The sequence below is a fragment of the Chrysemys picta genome, chromosome 1, assembly GCF_011386835.1.
Source record: "Chrysemys picta bellii isolate R12L10 chromosome 1, ASM1138683v2, whole genome shotgun sequence".
Lineage (NCBI taxonomy): Eukaryota > Metazoa > Chordata > Testudines > Emydidae > Chrysemys > Chrysemys picta.
Window position 1 is genome coordinate 101,115,785 of NC_088791.1, and position 20,140 is coordinate 101,135,924.

Consider the following 20,140-nt stretch of genomic DNA (forward strand, 5'->3'; position numbering starts at 1 on the left):
AATGTCTTCAATTCTTCAAACCATCCCTATTCAACAAACCACCTAAGAACATGATCAGGTTTATGCACATGTTCGTGTCCCATTGATGTACTTAAGTGCTTTGCTGAACTGGAGCCTGTGACAGGGTGTGCGTACCCCGGCCTGGGCCAGAAGGGGTTAACACCACACTATGGGTGGAGGGAGTCCCACCCCTCAGACCGTACTGGGCATGCTCCAAGTGCTATGCCAGTACAAAAGGGAGCAGCCCGGCTCAGTCTGGACTGACCACCGGAGAGGGAGGACCTTTGGTGGAGTCTCTAGCTGAGGAAACATCACAGCCCTTGCTTACGGGAGCCGCAGATCCCAAGGACCAGACTGGAGATCTGTGGCCAATGGAGCCCCAGGGAATTATCCATGCTGAGGAGCCTGGAGACCCTGATACCCCATTGACTACAGCTTCAGGAAGCATGGTAGGAAGTGACCCAGGGAGGGGGGGCAAGTGGTATCTTCAACCCATGCAAGGTCTGCGTGTTTTGGTTGGATTCCTTGCTGACCCAGTGGCAGACCACTCCACCACAGATAGGGCCCTGGTTTGGGGCCCAGTGCTGTCGGGTGGGCCTGGGCCCCCCTACCCAGGCTACCATACTCCTGGTGGTGGCCCTTTGGGTATTGGCCTCTAGGCCATAGTGCCCTATATCTGGGGGCTGTTATATTGACTCTGGACACTAGGCCACACTGTCCTGAACACAAGGGCTGCTATATTGATTCTGGTCACTAGGTCACGCAGCCCTGGACCCAAGGACCGCTGCTTTCACTCTGACTCTTGAACCTCAGTGTGGTGAGGTCCGAGACAGTCGGGCAGACAATAACCATGGTGTCCACACACCCACTATCAACCCCGGCAGGAGATGGGGGTGTGCATACACCCCCACAGGGCCATCACATGAAGGATAATACTGTGACTAGAGAATAGGAACAGGAGCAAGGAGGTCTGGGTTGTTTTCCTGGCTTTGCCACAGATTTGGGCAGTTCCTGTCCCTTAGGTTCTTCATGAATAGAAAGGGTGTTGTGAGGGTAAATTCACTAATACTGCAAAATGCTTTGAGCTCCTGGGATGCAAGGGATTATAAAACTACAAATCAATATTACTTCTATTTTTAAAATTAAAAGAGAGTTTCCAGAAAAACTGTTAGAAAAAGGATTAATGATTGCTTTGCAATGCAGGTCTCTAGTCACCAGTTCTGTGAGACCATCATACTGTCTTGTAAAATCAGATGCTAAATCTGAACAGCATAATTTAAATCCAGTCAAAGGTCCCTTCCAGTGTGACTTTGAACTAAGCAGGCTTTGTCTAGACTGTCTAGAGACTCAACAGCACATTTGAGTGGAATCTCTTGTAATATTAAGGTGTCAGAAGGCAACGATGAGTCAATAGCTCTTGTTGCCTGCATTTCAATTTAAGATAGAAGTTTCATTCCTGTAGTGAAGAAAACATGTTTCTACATTTAAACACAGATAGCAGCACCTGGCCGTTGTGCAGGAAGAATCCCACTTGATAGGAAAACCCGAGCATGGTCTCCCTGTGCATGCCATTGTGCATGTCATTCTTCAAGAGCTTTTCCTCCAACACAATGTGGTATCTGATTTGGTCCTCGTCCTGCAAGACATGGGGGATAAACCAGTTATGTGCTGCCAATGTTTTAACAAAGGTGCCCTCACAAGATGTTCAGCTTAGTCGGCAAATGGTTTGGGTGAAATACTTGCCCCATCCCCCAATGAGCTACCTAACATAGCATATTGTTTGCAGTGTTGTTGTAGCTGAGTTGGTCTCAGGATATTAGAGAGACAAAGTGGGCGAGGTAATATCTTAATACTTAATAGGTAAATTGGTCCATTCAAAGATATTACCTCCTCTATCTCATCTCTCTAATAACAAAGCACAAACAGGTTATGGGCCCTTATGCTGGGGACACCTACAGACTACCAGGGTATAGGAAGAAACTTCCCCATGGACAGGTTATTCCATATTGTCTATTATGGAGTTTCTTGTACTTTCTCCTTCGGCATCTGGTATTGGCCACCGGTGGAAGCAAACTACTGTAGTCTGAGCCACTATGACAATTGCTATATTTCTGTGCACCAGGCTGGCCAACAGATTTTGGGGAGATTAGCAAGATTGATTATTGGGCTATATCCCAATCTTAACTAATTCATTTTACATAAAATCCTGCATGTGGAGAAGCTCTCTATAGAATCCTAGAAAGGTAGGGCTGGAAGAGACCTTGAGAAGTCATCAAGTCCAGCCCCCTGTGCTGAGGCAGGACCAAGTAAACCTAGACCAGTGGTTCTCAAACTTTCGCATTGGTGACCCCTTTCACACAGCAAACCTCTGAGTGAGACCCCCCCTTATAAACTAAAAACACAATTTTTATGTTTAACACTATTATAAATGCTGGAGGCAAAGCATGGTTTGAGGGTAGAGGTTGACAGATCGCGACCCCCCCACATAATAACCTTGGGACTCCCTGACGGGTCACGACCCCTGGTTTGAGAACCCCTGACCTAGACAATCCCTGACAGATGTTTGTCCAACCTGTTCTTAAAAGCCTCCAATGATAGGGATTCCACAACCTCCTTTGGAAGCCTATTCCAGTGTGTAACTCTCTTTGTACTTAGAAAGCTTTTCCTATTACTACTTGTCCTACCTTCAGTGAACCTAGAGAACAATTGATTGCCATCCTCTGTATAACAGCCCTTAACATATTTGAAGACTGGGATCAGGTCTCCCCTCAGTCGTCTTTTCTCATGACTAAACATGCCCAGTGTTTTTTAACCTTTCCTCGTATGACAGATTTTCTAAACCTTCTATCATTTTTGTTTATCTCCTCTGGACTCTCTCCAAGTTGTCCACATCTTTCCTAAAGTGTGATGCCATAATTAGACACAATACTCCAGCTGAGGCCTCACCAGTGCTGAATAGAGTGCAACAATTACCTCCTCTTACCTACAACATTCCTGCTAGTACACCCCAGAATATTAGTCTTTTTTGCAATTGCATCACACTGACTCATATTCAATTTGTGATCCACTATAACTCCCAGATCCATTTTAGCAGTACTGCCACCTAGCCAGTTATTCGCCATTTTGTAGTTGTGCATTTGATTTTTTTCCCCTTCCTAAGTGTAGTACTTTGCACTTGTCTTTATTGAATTTCATCTTGTTGAAGTTCAGACCAATTCTCCAATTTTTCAACACTGTTTTGAATTCTATCCTGTCCTCTAAAGTGCTTGTAACCCCTCCCAGCTTGGTGTCATCTTCAAGTTTTAGGTCTCTTCCCCACCCTCCCCAGTTTCCTGCTACAGAAGCGAAAACCAGCAGCTTGTTCCTTTCAACCTCAGCTATCTGTTGGCACTGATTTATATCAGTTTACATTTTCAAGGTTCTCTCCACCAGGAAAAGGGTTAGATCAATACTTTATAAATGAAAGCTGAGACTTTCCTTCACACAGCTTTCTGCATATATTGGTGGATTGAACATTTTTTCATAAAATTGGTCAAGTTGTTTTCTGATTTTAAAAATTATAGGTTTTTGTGTGGCTTCAGGTCTTTCCCCATCTTGCTGGAGTTACTTTGTAACTTACATTTTGTATGGTCAGTAATGCTTTGTTTTAGTTAGTTTTAGTGGCCTGTCCTGCTTGCAATGGACTAGTGGGATCAGGGGAATAATTTTCAAGAGCTCTTGGGGCTACATCTACACTGCAAATAAAGATGAGTGGCAGCATGTCTCATAGCCCAGGTCCACTGACTCAAGCTCATGCTATGGGGCTAAAAATAGCAGTGTAAAAGTCTGGCTTTGAAACCCAGTGAGGGGGAAGGATCTCAGAACCTGGGCTCCAGCCTGAGTGGGGAAATCTACAGTGCTATTGTTAGCCCTGTAGTATGAGCCCCACAAGCCCAAGTCAGTTGATCCAGGCTCTGAAACGGTGTTTTTTTTTCTTTTTCTTTTCAGCGTAGACATAGCCTAAGGGACTTAAGAACCTAATTCTCATTTGAAAGTCTTACTTTAGATGTTCCACTTTTAGCAAGCCTATTTTGTTTTTCAGGAAGCCAATCTATTTCTCCCCTCCTCCCCCCGCCGCTATCACCTGCCCAGAAGGCTAATATATGTGGAACATGTTTAGAATGTTCTTCCAATTTACATCTTAAAATTCATGCCATGTCATGCTCTTTAGGTCTTTCATAGATTCACTCTAGTGAAAGAAATGACTCCAAACCACGACATTTGTAAATTTCGCTATGTCACTTGGCTTTTTTCATGCAGTAATGTAGTGTCCATTTTGAATTCCCACTGGGTAGAAGTCCTACTGTTTTGTTTTCAGATATCTGATCTCCCTTAACTGGGCACTTGGGATGGGAACATTAAATCTCACTCATCAATTAAAATGTAGGGAGATATTTCCTGCCACCTATCACCAGCAGGCTGAAAAATACCCCTCCTGACCAATGTTCTATTTGGGCCAAATCTTGCTCCCACTGAAATCAAGAATTGGGCCCTGTGATTGCTCCAAACTCCTCCCTCTAAGGTAGAGCTTCTATAAAATGGGAAAAGCTCAGGCAGAGCTAGCCCTCTGACCACTTCCTGTTTCTGCCTTTCAGGGAGCCGCACCTCAGACACAGGCAATCAGTGTCTATGGCCAAGAGGAGATCCACAGAAAAATTGCAGGTACAATATATAGTGGCAGAAAAGCAAGAAATGAAACCTCCATGTGACTGAATAAATAATAGGAAAAAATGAGGGATACATAGAAAACTAAAGCCTGAACTAGTGTGTGCACCTTGCTCTTGGTTTAATTACCTTTTAAAGAAGGACCAAAATTAAAACCATTTTTCCTCTCACCCATCCTTAACCCAAATTTCAAGGTGCAGTTACAGTGGGGGTTCAGCTCCTAAACATCTGTTTCTTCAGTACCAAAGCCTGAATGGCTGGCTTTTGACCCAAACCATCCACAGCATTACCCAACTCTACTTTCTGTTCAATTTAAAAGAAGAAACTTAATAGAGCACCCATTAAGCTCTTTACACTCTGAAAGCTTGATCCTGGAAATACCTGTGTGTGAGTGGACTTAGGCAGGGCAACTCATCTGAACTTAGTTTCATTCATGAGGGTTACAGACTCAGACACTACCAACTTATGTCTGTATAACCATGCCACTCAGGGGTGTGGAAAATCTACACCCCTGAGCGATGCGGTTATACTGACTTAACTCCTGGTATAGACAGCTTTATGTCGACAGGAGGGCTTCTCCTGTTGACATAACTATCGCTTCTTGGGGAGGTGAAGTACCTATGCTGACAGGAGATGCTCTCTTGTCGGTGTAGGTTGTGTCTTCACTAAATGCTAGCGTGGCGCAGCTGCACCCAGTGCAGCTGCAGCACTGTAAGTGCAGACAGGCCCCTAGGCCTGAACTCTGTGAGGCTGAAGGTCTTGATGTTGCTGTCCATGTCTAGCTGCACTGTCCTATAGTTAACTAATATTTTTAAAACCAGGTTCAGTTTTCCAAGTGAAAAGGCAGCTCTCAAGGGATACCCTTTCAAATGCTCATTATGGATTTTTCCAGGAAAGTGATATAGAAACAATAGCATTGTATCATGAGAGAACTAAAATAGTATTGGCACAGTTTTTCAGCAGGTTGACGTTCATGAACAAAACAGGCAGTGTTGCCTAGCAGATAGATTACTAGACTGGGGCTCAGGAGATCTAGGTTCTGTTCTTGGCTCTGTTGCTGGCCTGATGGGTGACCTCAGGTAAATCACTTCACTTCTTTGTGTCTCAATTTCCCCATTTGCAAAACAAGCATAATGGTATCTCCTTTGTAAAGTGCTTTGAGGAATCCACTGAGGAAAAGCATTACTAATAACATTATACCTGGTATTTTCAAGAAGAGATGGACAAAACCCAAGAATGATAATTGGAACCGCCCATTATTTGGGGGAAAATAGCTCACAAACCCATCCCCACCTGCCTCTTTTTATTTTAAGCCAACTTGACTGACTTTTTGCAAAACCCAGACCCTGCTGTTTTATTCATTTCTATTTTCACCCATTCTGTGGAGCACTAGTAGTTTTGAAACTGAAATGGTGTGTTCAATTGATAAGACAAGACTTGTGTATAATACATACCAGAGTGGCAGACTTTTTATTCCTGAGGTAACTTTCAATTGCATCATTATTTGGGGCAAAAACTGTGTAAGTGTTAGCTGCTTCTATTTCATTTGCCAGACTATATTGCTGTTGTGGAAAGACAAAAAAACTTGTAATGATATTCTGCAACCAGCCCAAACACACATAGTCCAGAGAACTAGTTGTATTCTTAAAATAATATGAATACTTGCAATAACATAACCCCTGAAAATGGAGTAATCGGGCATCTGTTCTAAGCGAGCCAGCAGTTTTGGCAATGTGCCACTCACACCTCTGAGTGGTGTTAGAACCTGAAATCAAAGCATACAAACAATGTCAATACATTGACATATACCATGCTTGCAACTGCAAGGACTGGAAATAGAATAAATTGATGTACCATACAATATTTTTCCACAGCTGTTGGCTGTTTTCCCATACAAGTTGTATTGCCTTGCTCAGGAGGCAAAGGAATAAGAGAGCAGGGTGCTAACTTTTTAATTACATGGTCATGTACCTTATCAATAACATGGATGATTCCATTCGTGGCTGCAATATCACCAACTACAATGTTAGCTCCTTCAATAGTGATGTTCTGGAAAGCAAAGGAACAGGGTTTACTTTTACATCACAGTTACACCAGTTTGCTGATCGTGCAGCAGACTGCCACCTGTCTAACTGTTTACATAGAGCTAGATTGTATCCTTGTCTAACGTGGTCAGGCAAGATGTATGGGAGGCAGTAAGTATTCCTCCCCCAGCCTAGCCCATGTTAGGGCTCCCCAGATTCTCAGTCCTGGAGCAAAGGGGCTGCACCCCTGATGATTTGCTCTGAAGAAACTGGTTGGGGAGTAGGTGGCATTGTGGCTCTGTCTTCCCTACTAGCGCTGGGTGAAATTTTTCTGATGAATAGTTGACAAAAATGCAGTTTCAGTCACCCCGAAATATCCATGAATTTGACACAAATAGCTTCAGTCAATCTCAAAATGCCCGGAAAGAGAGGGCGGTGGGGGAGAGGGGGAGTACTGGTGCTGCTACTGTTGGCCCTTGGTAATATTTAACCCAGGGGTTTGGGTAGTTGCCCGTCATGTGGGAGACCCGGGTTTGGATCCCTGCTCTAAAACCAACTTTTATGATTCACCACAAATTCTGAAAAATTTCACATTCGGTTCAATCTAAACCACACTTTTTTCCCAGGGTTGTGGTTTTTTTTTTTTGGACCTGACACTGAACTGAAAAATCAGTTATTTGCCCAGCTCCGTTCCCTACATGCGGGCCAGCAGAACTGACTAGCTGCATGGAGACAGCACGCTGGCTTCTTTAAATAGGTGAAGTAAATTACTTCCTTTCCCCCCAAATGTACTTAAGGAGCCCCAGGAGGAATTATGCCTCTGAGGCAGAACCTCGTGATGCTTCTTCTGAGGTGGTGCACCTAGGCACCACGTCTCTTATTACGGCTTGCATGCTAAAAACACCATCTAGCCCTCAGTAATTTTGAGAAGTCTGTGCATTCCCAAAGCTTTACTGACCTAGTGGAACCTCTTCAATATGCTCCCCCAAAGAATACTCCTTCAAGGGACTAAATACTATGGAGTTTGCATATTCCCAGAATTGTGTATAGATTCCTACAATCAATCAGACAACTTCTGAAGGCTAAGTTGAGAGGTGGTCAAGGACACCTGGCTTCAGTTATTTATCTTTAAAAATACTTTCAAATGATTTGGGACCATCAAGCTGTGCATGCAGTCAGCCAATGTAGTTGCATGGTATTACTATTACCCTAATCCTCCCTCCCTACCCCCAGTATTGTTTGTTTGTTACACTTGCTTGATGTGTCTTGTGTTAAATTAGATTGTAAACTCTTCAGGGTATGGATTGTGCTTTCCTATTTGTACCCCCTTACAATGGGGCTCTGATCATGTAGGGTTTCATACTGCTACAATAATACCAATAATAAACAAACATATAAGAACTGATGTGTCTCAGTCTGGCTGTCTAGATAAAGCAGGAGAGAAAATAGTACAGTATTTGTCAGAACCCAACAGTGTGAGAATGTTATAGAGAAATTCCTTTAATGCCTATGTTATAGGCATCTTTAAATGTAAGAGTATGCATGTGTATTAATATTATTATAGCACTACTGATGGACTGAAAGCAAAATGGGATTTCAAGCTAGTTGACAAGTGATCTTACCTCATTTTCATTAGACAGATGCAGGAAATTGTTATGCAGAGATGTTGCCAGCATGTCAGATGATGATAAATTCTGGAGGTCAGCAAGTCTATAAGCTCCCACTAATACATGATACCTAAAAGGAGATTAAGCTGGATTCTAATGTTTGTATTTTCTTACAGCTTGCAGATAAATAAACATGGTGTGTCAGACCACACTTTCTAGGTCAGATTCTGCTTTGAGCTACTCTGGGCTCAAGTTGGGGTTGTTTGTTCAGTGCATAGCACAGTTGGGCCCTGGTCTCAGCTGGGGATCTTAACGCTACTGTAATAATACAAATAATAAATGTCTTCAATGGGATTACCATTTCCGTGTAAAAAAAGGAGAATCTGACTTACTGTCTTTAAGGATGTAAAAGCTGCCTCGCTATAATGAGTTCAAATCAAAATTATATTTGCACTGAAAACCTATTCATTTAAAGAATCAGATGTATCAAATATTAAACAAAACATCAACATACTTTAGTAGGGTTGCAATGTTGTTCTTTGACATCCAAAAGGCTTTCTCATCTTGATCCATGTTTTCAATTGCTCGAAGGGAAGGCACAAGGATGGTTAGATTTGAAGTCACTGACAGCATTGTGTTCATTGAAGCCTCCTGAATCAGAGTAAAATGTGTTATATTATATGTCCTAAGCTTATGTGTCATCAGGTGACCCTTTTAATAGGGTTCCATACATGAGTTGTCCTGTGATTGGTGTGAGGAGGAAGAACCATTAAGTAGTGTAATGATTTGAACCAATGGCTACAAAGAAAGCTACCAAAAAAAAAAAATGTGTGGAAAGCCAAAACAGTGAATTTTTGGTCAGTGTAGGAAGAATAGAAACAATCCTAATAAGGATAAGAACCAATTTTAATATAACCATAAGAAACGAATCAATCTACACAACTATCTTACTGTGTCATTTATTTTATGTATTTGAATTACAAAATATTGTGGTTACTACTGCTGCTTGATAATAGTTGCAACTGAAGTACCCATGAAGGGTAGTCAGAAGTATTTAAGAAACAGGATGAATAGAGTTAATAGCCATGAAATAGGTAATCTGCCTAATACAAGGTTCACATTTGAAAGATTGTATATTTAAGCAGAGCTTTTTCCAAGAACCATAACGGAGTTATGCATCTAACTGTAAATGAATTTCAATAGGATTTGGGTGCCTAATTCCCTTCAGGTGCTGTTGACAATCCCAGTTTTAACATGGGGCTGTAGGCTGCTAATATTTGAGTTTGCTAACTCATGTTTCATTTAGCAGTGTTGGGTCTTAGGCTGTGGAAGACACTGGGGAGGAGAGATTAAAAGGATTAACCTCAGTGTAACCCCTTTCTCATAAATCAAAACACCACCACCAAATTTCACTCTTGCAAATTTCCATGAAGCAAGAGGTTCAAGTTTTGCTTTGCCCTGGCCGGTGTGTTGCCTGGAGACTAGCCGTGGTCTCTTCCTGGTGCTCCTTCATCACTTTTGTTGTCCTTTCAGTGTCAAGAAAGGAGAATATGCATAAACCAGCCCCCCGAAATAGCTGGGAATTTTAGCTGTTAGTGTCATCTTTCTTTCAAGTCCCCATTGCCACCAGCATCTGAGGGCCTCCCAAGTATTTAAAAATAGAACTAACAATAACAATCTTCCTCTTCTTTCCTTCCTAGTCTGTAGGAAAAAACTGCATTCAGGTATGAAAATGTATAAACATGAACATTCCTGACAGAGTATGAAGCTAAAAATATGCCCTGAAAAAGACCTCCCTGTTTTGCTTGTCTTACCAAACACCATTTGATCCAGAGAGAGGTTTTCCCCTACCCCAAAAACAAAGCATCTGAACATAGCTCAGGCAACCATAGGGCCTGATCCAGCGCACTGAAGTCCGCAGAAAGATTCCTGCTGACTCTTATGGGCTTTGGGTCAGGCCCACAGTCTCTTTCTGGGCAATAAGTATCTAAGGGCCAAGAATTGATTTGTACAAAATCTTGGATAGTCACTGTGCTTTGATTTCCTAATTCCTCCTTTTTATGAAACTATTTTGTAACTGGAAAGGATATGAGTAAAGTCTGATGACAACTGGTGTCTTGATAACCACTTCTAGATGAGTAGGATTCTTACTGTGTTGGAGTAAAATCTGGGGACAAACCTGCTTTAAGAACCCTGTACTTCTTATCATTTAACAGAATACTTGGCTTTTGTTTCAAGACAATGGAACTGAAAAAAATAAAATAATAGATGGTGACCATGGGTCTGGTGTGGAGGAAGGACTGAAGGAAATGTGGGAGGCTAGGGATTTTGATAGGAGATAATTAAGACATTACATATCATTGATTGAAAGTATTTTTGGTAGGTTATTTAGATAGCAGTGATTATAACTATAAGAGTGCCATGAACAGCATCTATGTAATGGGAGAAGGAGCATCACACAAATATACAGAATAGAACTTGCTACTAACCTGAGATGTTAAAATCATGGAAGTTACACTGGCTCTTCTAAGAGACAAGTGGGGTATGCGACACTATAGAACGCTGGTTCTTAACCTGTGGGTTGGGACCCCAAAGTGGATTGCGACCCTGTTTTAATGGGGTCGCCAGGCCTGGCGTTAGACTTGCCGAGGCCTGGGGCTGAAGCCTGAGCCCCACCACCAGGGGCCGAAGCCCAAGGGTTTCCGCCCTGGGCGGTGGGGCTCAGGTTACAGGCCCCTGCCCGAGGCTGAAGCCTTTGGGCTTCGGCTTTGGTGCCCCCTCTCGCCCATGGTCTCGGGGCGGGCTCAGACTTTGATCCCCCTTCCTGGGGTCATGTAGTAATTTTTGTTGTCAGAAGGGGGTCTCAGTACAATGATGTTCGAGAACCTATGTTATAGAAGAATATCTTTTAACACTACAGTTCTTTAATTTAAGAGGTGGAGTTTCTCTGAAGTAGAGCAGGAATGTCCATGTCCCTATTTCAATAGACTCTGTGGTCTGCTCCCTGCATAGTGTGTTCACTCTTCTCTCTCTCCCCTCTATCACCTGACGAGTTTTGTGCAAGCCTTGCAGCACTTTCGTAATACTTGACTCCTAATACATGACTACATGTCTTATTTCCACTCTTGTTCTGTTATTTTCTGTCTGTAAAATTGCCAATGAAATATGCTGCTATTTGACAGCCTGGGTCACATAGGCAGCCAGATAACTATTTTTAAATTAGCCACATTATCCTCCAAATCCACTCTGCTGTGATGGCTACACTACGTGTGACAATGGTTAGGCAGCTGGCATGTTGTGACTGTTGCTTATCACACTGTTCCTAAGGGTCTGTCTGTTACGCTATGCTTGCTCCATCTATTTGTTGTATCTACTTATTGTCTCTTGTCTTATATTTAGACTGTAAGCTCTTTGGAGTTGGAAGTGTCTCTGTGTGTTTGTACTGCACCTGGCATAATGGAGGTCAGACTTCTAGGTTCTACTGCAATACAAGTAATATATTACAAAAGTGATCTGGCAAATGTGAATCCGTTTGTTGTTTGGAACAGTTTTCATTTTGTTCAAACTGATGTTTCTAGCCCTACTATAAAGTCAGACATTATATTGTGATTTACCTGCTCATTCATTTTCTATGGTTCAATCAAGTCCGTGCAGATAGTGGGTTCCTCCTTACTTGCTCTGATAGTCAGAATGATGACCACTCACAGTTTAGGATTTTCATGCCATCCAGCACTGTGCAAATATGCAGGAAAGAGAATTCTCCTTCCATCCCCTTTGCTGTGGAGTCTACAGCAGCCATTGGCTCCCCAGACCTTATGCAGCTTTCTCACCAAGGGGGGAGATAGGAGGACCTGCTCAGTGGTGAGATCTGATGTCATCTGCCCATAGAGCTGTGCTCTGTATTCAGCCTCCCACCCCATATACTAGAACTGGCATTGGTGCCTCTGCCAGTGGAGCTTCTGCATCTATTGAGATTAGAGCTGGAATTTGGCCTCAATGCCAGAAGAATTAGATGACCAGGTTCTGCCATGAAATACACGGATTCACCTGTTCATGTCAGTACAGATTTTGGCCTATATTATATGATGGGAATGTGACATTGCACTCCATATGATTTTATGAAAATATGCTAATAAGTGTTAATATAATGTAACTGGAAAAGGCTTCATGCAAAAGATCTCTTGTAAGGTATCATTACAAAGCTTATAATCTACTGAGTGTGTTCATCCTATTTGTATGAATGTATCATTCTTGTATCTGAAACTAGGAATATAAAATATAACTCTGAGGTCCTATTGTAGTTATGCAAAGTGTGGGCCATTAATGGTGGTTTAGAATCTTGATGGCTCCCACCAACTAGGACAATTGACTGTAGATGGCTCTGTTTACTTGCAAGCCTTCCTGTGAGTCAGGTCAGGAAGACTGAAGGCTTGGGGTCTAATAGGACATGTGACCATGCCACCTGGTACTGGAATCCATCTTAAACCTGGTGCTTTTCCATTTAGAAGGAGGGGTGGGGACCCAGAGAGACACAAGATTCCCGCCTTATACCAAAGATATATAAGGGGGTGGAACAGAACTAAGGGGGCTGCAGTCATGTGAAATCCCCTGCTTTTCACCTAAGATGCCTGCTGGAATTAACAAGAACTGTACCAGAGGAAAGGATTGGGCCCAGACTAGGAAGGAGTCTAGTCTGTGAAAGAATCTTATTGGAACATCTCTGAGGGTGAGATTTCATCAGTAATCAGTTTCTCAATGTAGTAGGCTTAGACTTGCATGTTTTTGTTTTATTTTGCTTGGTAACTTACTTTGTTAAGTCTGTTATTACTTGGAACCACTTAAATCCTACTTGTTATATTTAATAACATCACTTTTGTTTATTATTTAACACAGAGTAAATAATGAATACCGGGGGGGGGGGGGGACACAAACAGCTGTGCATCTCTCTCCATCAGTGTTATATAGAGGGCAGACAATTTATGAGTTTACCCTGTATAAGCTTTATACAGAGTAAAACTGATTTATTTGGGGTTTGGATCCCATTGGGAGCTGGTGTCTGGGTGCTAGAGACAGGAGCACTTCTTAAGTTGTTTTCAATTAAGTCTGCAGCTTTGGGGCACGTGGTTCAGACCCTGGGTCGGTGTTGGAGCAGACTGGCGTATCTGGCTCGACAAGACAGGGTTCTGGAGGCCCAAACTGGCAGAGAAAATGAGCTCAGAGGTAGTCTCGGCACATCAGGTGACAGTCCCAAAGGGGTCCCTGTGATCGAACCCATCACAGGGAACATCACTAGAGATCCACATTTCTATATATTAAAAGGATAGTATTTTCCTCAAACAAAAGTATACTCACATTAACCCATTGGTTAAATCCAGCTGCCTCTGACAGAGCAGACAACTCCTGACCCAATAAAGAGAAGAATTAATACAGTGGTTATTTATAAGACCAACATAAGTGGTCTGATTTTCAGAGGTAATGAGCCCCTACAGCTGCTATTGCAATCTGTGGTGACACAGAATGTCTGTCCTGGGTGCTATTACATGGAGATGCAGGGATTCAGTAGGCATACGGAATGAGGATAGTGGCAGTTGTACCATCAGCAATCAAACAGTAACATTTTCCTAGTACTATGGTACACTTTGGTTTCAGTGGGAGTTGTGAAAGCCCAACTCCTCTGAAAATCAGGCCACCTAATGATAAAGTCATTAACACATGCATATTTAAGCATTTAATTTATAGGTGTCTAACTTTGGGCTAAGCATTTTATCTCTAAATATTCAAGCACAAATCTTGGCTTAACTCAATCCCAAATAAATCAAAAGTGAATTATTTGTTGTTGTGCTGTATGTACACCACTTAGCACAATGGGGTCATGGACCATGACTGGGACACCTAGGCACTATCGCGGTGTAAATTAAATGATAAAGTCATTAATACAGAGTTCATGTTGCCTGGTGATAGTCTGCACCCTTCCAGAATTTAAGTTCAGCAAACTTCAGACTTCTGGAAACAAAGAAATACTGAATTAAGGTTGTTTGCCCATGTAATCTTCTTTGAGTGCTGCCCCCAAATCACCCATAATGCACAGACTCATACTCTGCCTATTGGCTGTAATGCATAGGCACTCCCTGAACTTGCTCTACACTCAAACACGGAGCCTACTCCAACAAAATACCACTTGCAAAATTTAACAGCTGCCTCATACCCTTTTACAACCACTTTACACATGCACACAGGATACCATCTAAACCTATACTTTCCCCCACTCATCATTAAATCCACAGACTGCTCTTCTATCCCACCTCACTATTAACAATACTCATGGCAAGAAGACCCCAGAGCCCTTCTGCTTGACATAATCCACACAATTCTGTATTGAAATCCTGCATCTCCATGTACCATCACCCAGGACTGACATTCTAGGTCACCTCAGACTGCAATGGGAGCTGTGGGTGCTCATTATAAAGGGGCTGAGAGCAGGACTCGGACACTCCCACAGAGGCAAGGCCCCCATATTCCATCTTACATGACAGGGCTCAGACTTCTCTGATGGGGTAGGAGTCCCAAGATCTGGCATGCACTATCTGGAGCTGCCCCTATTCTCCTCCAGTCCACCTGCCACTCACCCCCACGTCCCTTTCCCAGTGTCCCTCCCCCATCCCCATTTATCCCTGCTCCCTTTGATGCAGTCCCAAACCCCTCTCACTCCTATACCCCCACTCCTCCACCACTTAAAATGCCCCTCCCCTGACAGTAAGCATTCTTACATCTAACTTTTGTTTTGTTACAAAAATACTTTAAATTTATTCCTGCAACAAGTCTCCCTTCTAAAGAGGGGCAGATTTTTTTATATGCCTTTTCGCCCTAGGCAGGCTAGAACTGTCACTAGCTGGGTGAGTTCAGGACAAAAAGACTTACTACTTATCACCCTGAACTATCCAGCGATAGTGAAAGCTTTCCACCTACAAATCCTCTTAGCCTCCTTTTTTTGCACATGCTCAGTGTGATTTGTTTGGTGTTTGACCCTTACTCAAGAGCTTCACTGGAGAGCCAAACTCTTGCTAATAGTGTTTTCAATTTTGCTCCCCAAAAGGACTTGCTATGAACACTCTGATAATAACGCTCAAGTGAGTGAGACCCTTATAGTTGATCTCTAGGCCTGGGCAAAAAATGGTGCCAGACTATATCTTTAGAAAACTGTTTATTTCAGGGGGCTGCATCTCAGGAATCCCTTGGTCAAATGACCTTAAATTTGGATCACTACCCATACTGCACACTTCTACAGGGCACACTAAATTTCAAGGCAATCTATGTAACTGTGCAGATTTTACAGCACCAAGAAGAGATATTCTTTACACAGAATGGTCTTCTCAACCTTAACAATAGTGAAGATAGTGCTCCATTATAATAAACATAATAACCATTAAAGGCAAGTCAATTTTTAAACTTTCTTTTTTTTTTTTTTGTAGTACTGATAGTGAATGGAAATCCTTTAGGGTCATTTTCAGAAATGGGACATTTTTAGTAGCCGAAGAGTACTGTAGTCCCAGAAAAACTATACTGCTATTCAGTTATGATTCCCCATTCCCATGCAGCATGTTTACTGCAGATCTTCATCTTGAGTGTAATATCTCCCTAGACAGACATTTTGTTTTCCACCAACTGGAGAATGGAAGAGTTTTTAGGCTCTGTGTTGCCATTTCCAAGTAATGTGAAAGGCTGCAAAATTAACCCGATATTACAAATCCATTGGAAAACCTGCTGTAAATGTCTTTATGTTCTGTAATGGATTCTTAGTCAGTAATTTATTTGGTTTCTGTTCATTTCCGTGCTGAGACTGGGAACAGATTGGGTTACAAATGGTAATGCCAATCCCAGTTTCTTACTGCTGCCAGCTTAAAAAGAAAAGATAAGAAAGCTGAGAAGATTGACACATACCTTTCCTTTTCCTATGCAGTTAAATAGTTGAAAATTTACCTTCTTTGCTAAATTACCTGTTTTATTCTCCTATTTTGCTTATGATAAGTCAAACTCTGATCAAAACTGACAGGTTCAGATGAGACTAATTTTCAAGGTCAGACTTTCATATAAACGGGGCACCCACAGCTCTCAGTTGGATTTTGTGAAAATATATGAAAATTAGGCTCCCATGGTGGCATTTTCCGAGGCTTAATGAAATTAGATGCCCAATTCCTTTAGGCCCCTTTGAAAGTCCTAGCCCCTGTCTTTAAACACAGTATCTCATTTCTGGGATTTGCAAGAGTCTCAGCAGGAATGCTGTCTACAGTCAGCACTGTTGTGCATTACAGTGTTAGGGTTGTGCAGAAGTTACTTTACTGTCTCCCTAGCCAGCATTACTGTAAGAATCTGCAGTTGAACTTGCCCTTAGATAAAAGACCACTATCTTACTTACATCTGCTGCACTTCCATAGCATATGATGCCATCTCCTTCGTAGCCCTTTGCGCACACACAGTCCCAGACACCAGATGACACAAACTGACAAGTAGCCTTTTAAAAAAAGAGGGAGAGAAATGTTAATCTGTCAAAGAGCTGGGGATTCAAGAGATGTTGTTGATATAATATGCTTGCACATAATACAAGGCAATGCTGAGATGTAGCAAAGTTAAAATAGCTGAAAATCCCTTCACTGAGGCCCCGATTCAGTAAAATATCCATATTCTGGAAAGCACTTAAGCATGTTCTTAAGTCCCACTGAAATCAATAGGAGTTAAATGCTTTCATGAATGGAAGAAACAAGGTGTGTGAGGTAACATCTTTTATTGGATCAACTTCTGTTGGTGAGCTTGTCTCTCTCACCAACAGAAGTTGGTCCAATAAAAGATATTAGCTTTATTTTCCTCCCCGTAGAAAGTTTTTCATCTAGCATACCAGAAAAAATACAATTTAGATAACCAGTCTCATGCCACAAATGATGAAAAGTTCAGAGAACAGTTAGTGAAAAACGCATGAACTGTCAAACAATTGTGAATGACAAAATCATGCACACCAAAGCTGTTTGCAGATAATTTAGGAACAGAAACAAAAGGCTAAATTGATCCAATAATTTATTGGCAATAAATAATCCAACCAGTTCTAATTTAAAAAAAAATCTCTTTATGCAGTGTAGCATATCACATCTTGAAGAATCCGATAATGCTTGACTGAGCAGCTACTTCTGGTCTGGAGAGAAGAAATGGTAGTGGCCACTAAGTATTTTAACTATCTGGGAAAAGCCAATTGGATCTTGATTTGAGACTCATAGAGTAAATTGCATCATACTAAACTTATCCACCTTGGATGGATGAACAGACCCTCCTGAAATTTGAACCTATGGTTCGAGAGTCTATGTATTGTTAGACCAGATGATGAGACTACTAAGGCCCTTTTCTTTAGCCATCTTTGAAAGGTGAATGGGATAACTGAACCCTGAACTAGCTATTGTAAGTAACCAAAATGAACTTATTCTATGGTGTATGGATTCAATGGATCTGCACCAATTTACAGCAGCAGAGAAGTTGTCTCTCTGTCTTCATGTTTTTTTGCTGATATTCCAAAAAAGCAAAACCAAAAACCGTCTAGATATGACAGAGAACATGGAGATCAACTTTCCAGTCTTCTTAACGGACCAAATTGTAGGGACCTTACTCGATTATCACTCAGACTTCAGTCAGGGGAACTCTAATGGATATCAGTGGAAAAACTGAATAAGGATCTATTTGGATATCAGCTATCACTTCACCTGACTCTGTAGGACATTTTCATGCACTCCACTGAGCTTTAAAGATCCTATAACATGGAGCTGCGACATATTTGCTCTAGTGGAATGCCATTCATTCTCACGTCCATGGAGGAAATATTATCCACTGATGCATACAGTAAAAAATGTTATTTGAATATTTGTTCAGAGAATAATTAACTCACCAGATGATGGCACTTTCCATTTTGTTCCAGACAAGAGGTTATTGGTTCACATTCAATTCCATTCCCCCGAAATCCTTCCTTACATTCACAGTCATTCTACCATTCCAACAAAACAGGACAGTAAGGTAAAATGATTAAAACATTGTAGATCTTCTAAACACTATGGATCAATTTCCAGATGGTGTTTATCCACATAGCGCCACTGACTTCAACGGTGTGGCACCAATTTACACCAGCTGAGAATCTGTCCCTGTGTACTTTAAACCTACAAAGGATTTGTGTTGAACCTCTGAACCTATTGTTGCATTCCCAACATTAATACCAGTAAGTTGAGGCCCAGCACATGGTAGAGCTGAGATGTTTGATCTTTTGGCATCATTCACAGGGAGGGGGTAGTCTCTCAGTGTGTCCTGCATGGATGTTTAGAAGAATTAGTGATTTAAAAACTATATATATGTGTGCGCTAGAAATATCCTAGAGAGATAATTGGCATTCTATGGATTGTGGATGGATTTTTTTTTTAAAATTTTTCCTGAATAATTGTAAATAACTAAAGAATAAAGTACAGTCCCTTTTGATAGAGAATTAATGTTGATAAGCTTTTTTTCAGAAGAAGTGAATTTTAAGGCAAGATTTAAAATGGAGAGAAGGCTAATCATTTGGGACATAAGAACATTGGATTTGAAGGGGCCTCCTGTATCGTCATCTCCGGTCTCCCGCTATTGCAGTCACCCCATATAATCCCTTCATAAATTTATCAAGCACCACCTGAAAACCACTTTGGTTTCTTGCCCCTACCCCTATGAGATGAGGAACACAAGATGTGGGAGGCTGTTCCAGGTATGTGGGGTTGCATGGAAAAGGGCACATAGAAGGAGTGGGAGAAGATGTAGAAGATAGTAGTTTGGTAGCAAACTTGGGCAGAACAGAATGTGGTAGAGGTAGTGCAGGAAGATATGAGCAAAACTTACCTGACCTGGCCCTACGTATATGCAGGTAGCATTGTTATGGCATCCTCTGAAATTTGGTAGCAGACAATTGTTGATCTCTGAGCAATCTCTTCCATTGCCACTCCATCCTGGCTGGCACACACATGTGTGAGTTCCAAGGCCTGTTTTAATACATTCTGCCTGTGGGGACATGGCAGAGTAAACAAGTTTAATGGACACCAACCACCATCTTAAAATGGACAGCTCAGAAAAGAACATGCTGGAAAGGAGATGGAATCTTTGGCTATGACACTAGAGAACCAAACTCTATTTTTTCCCCTTTAATATTTTCATGGATTTTTTTTTTTTTTTTTTTTTTAGTGCTGGTGAATAGTGCTAGACTTACAGCCCGGGAGCTTGACGTTCCCCTTTGCCCACAGGAGGCAGTGGCGGGCAGTGAAAGGTTCCACCACAATGCCGTGTCAGTGTGTCTCACCCTGACTTGGAGGGGCGGAGGGACCACCTTTAGGAGGTGTGAAGGTCTCTGTTGACTGAATCAGATCTTTGACCTCTCAACCGATTCAATCAGCAAAGATGCCAATTAATGCCAGCCACTGTTGGTGTTGTTATGTGGATATCTCTGCACTGCTGTCTACAATGCAACTAGCAACTTATTTCACATAAGATTCCAAACAGTCATCAGATGATAATAAATAACTTTAGGTCATTGATAACTCGACCTGAATTTGATCTTACAATTTAAACATGGAAAATAATTTTAAAATCCATTACTTAATCCCTTGAACTAGTTATGGGCTTCCTTGTAGTAGATCTTGGTCTGCCATCTCTAAAGAGGAAAAAGGTCCCCCATTGCCATATCATTAGCGTCACTGTGGAATGGGAGGACATAGAGGAGTAGAGAGATTTCAATCCATGGTTCTACTGCTTTGAAGG

General features: G+C 41.9%; 1 protein-coding gene across 1 annotated transcript in view; it reads right to left on the bottom strand.

The window, feature by feature from the left end:
• STAB2 (stabilin 2) overlaps window positions 1–20,140 on the bottom strand; it is a 138,640-nt gene that overhangs the window by 64,044 nt on the left and 54,456 nt on the right. The window contains exons 25-34 of the mRNA XM_065565181.1: window positions 19,229–19,387; window positions 18,258–18,353; window positions 16,749–16,844; window positions 13,688–13,735; window positions 8,850–8,986; window positions 8,351–8,465; window positions 6,676–6,753; window positions 6,371–6,469; window positions 6,159–6,266; window positions 1,505–1,636 (exon numbers count right to left, since the gene is read on the bottom strand). Coding sequence (XP_065421253.1) covers window positions 1,505–1,636; window positions 6,159–6,266; window positions 6,371–6,469; window positions 6,676–6,753; window positions 8,351–8,465; window positions 8,850–8,986; window positions 13,688–13,735; window positions 16,749–16,844; window positions 18,258–18,353; window positions 19,229–19,387 — 1,068 coding nt within the window. The remainder of the gene's footprint in view (window positions 1–1,504; window positions 1,637–6,158; window positions 6,267–6,370; window positions 6,470–6,675; window positions 6,754–8,350; window positions 8,466–8,849; window positions 8,987–13,687; window positions 13,736–16,748; window positions 16,845–18,257; window positions 18,354–19,228; window positions 19,388–20,140) is intronic.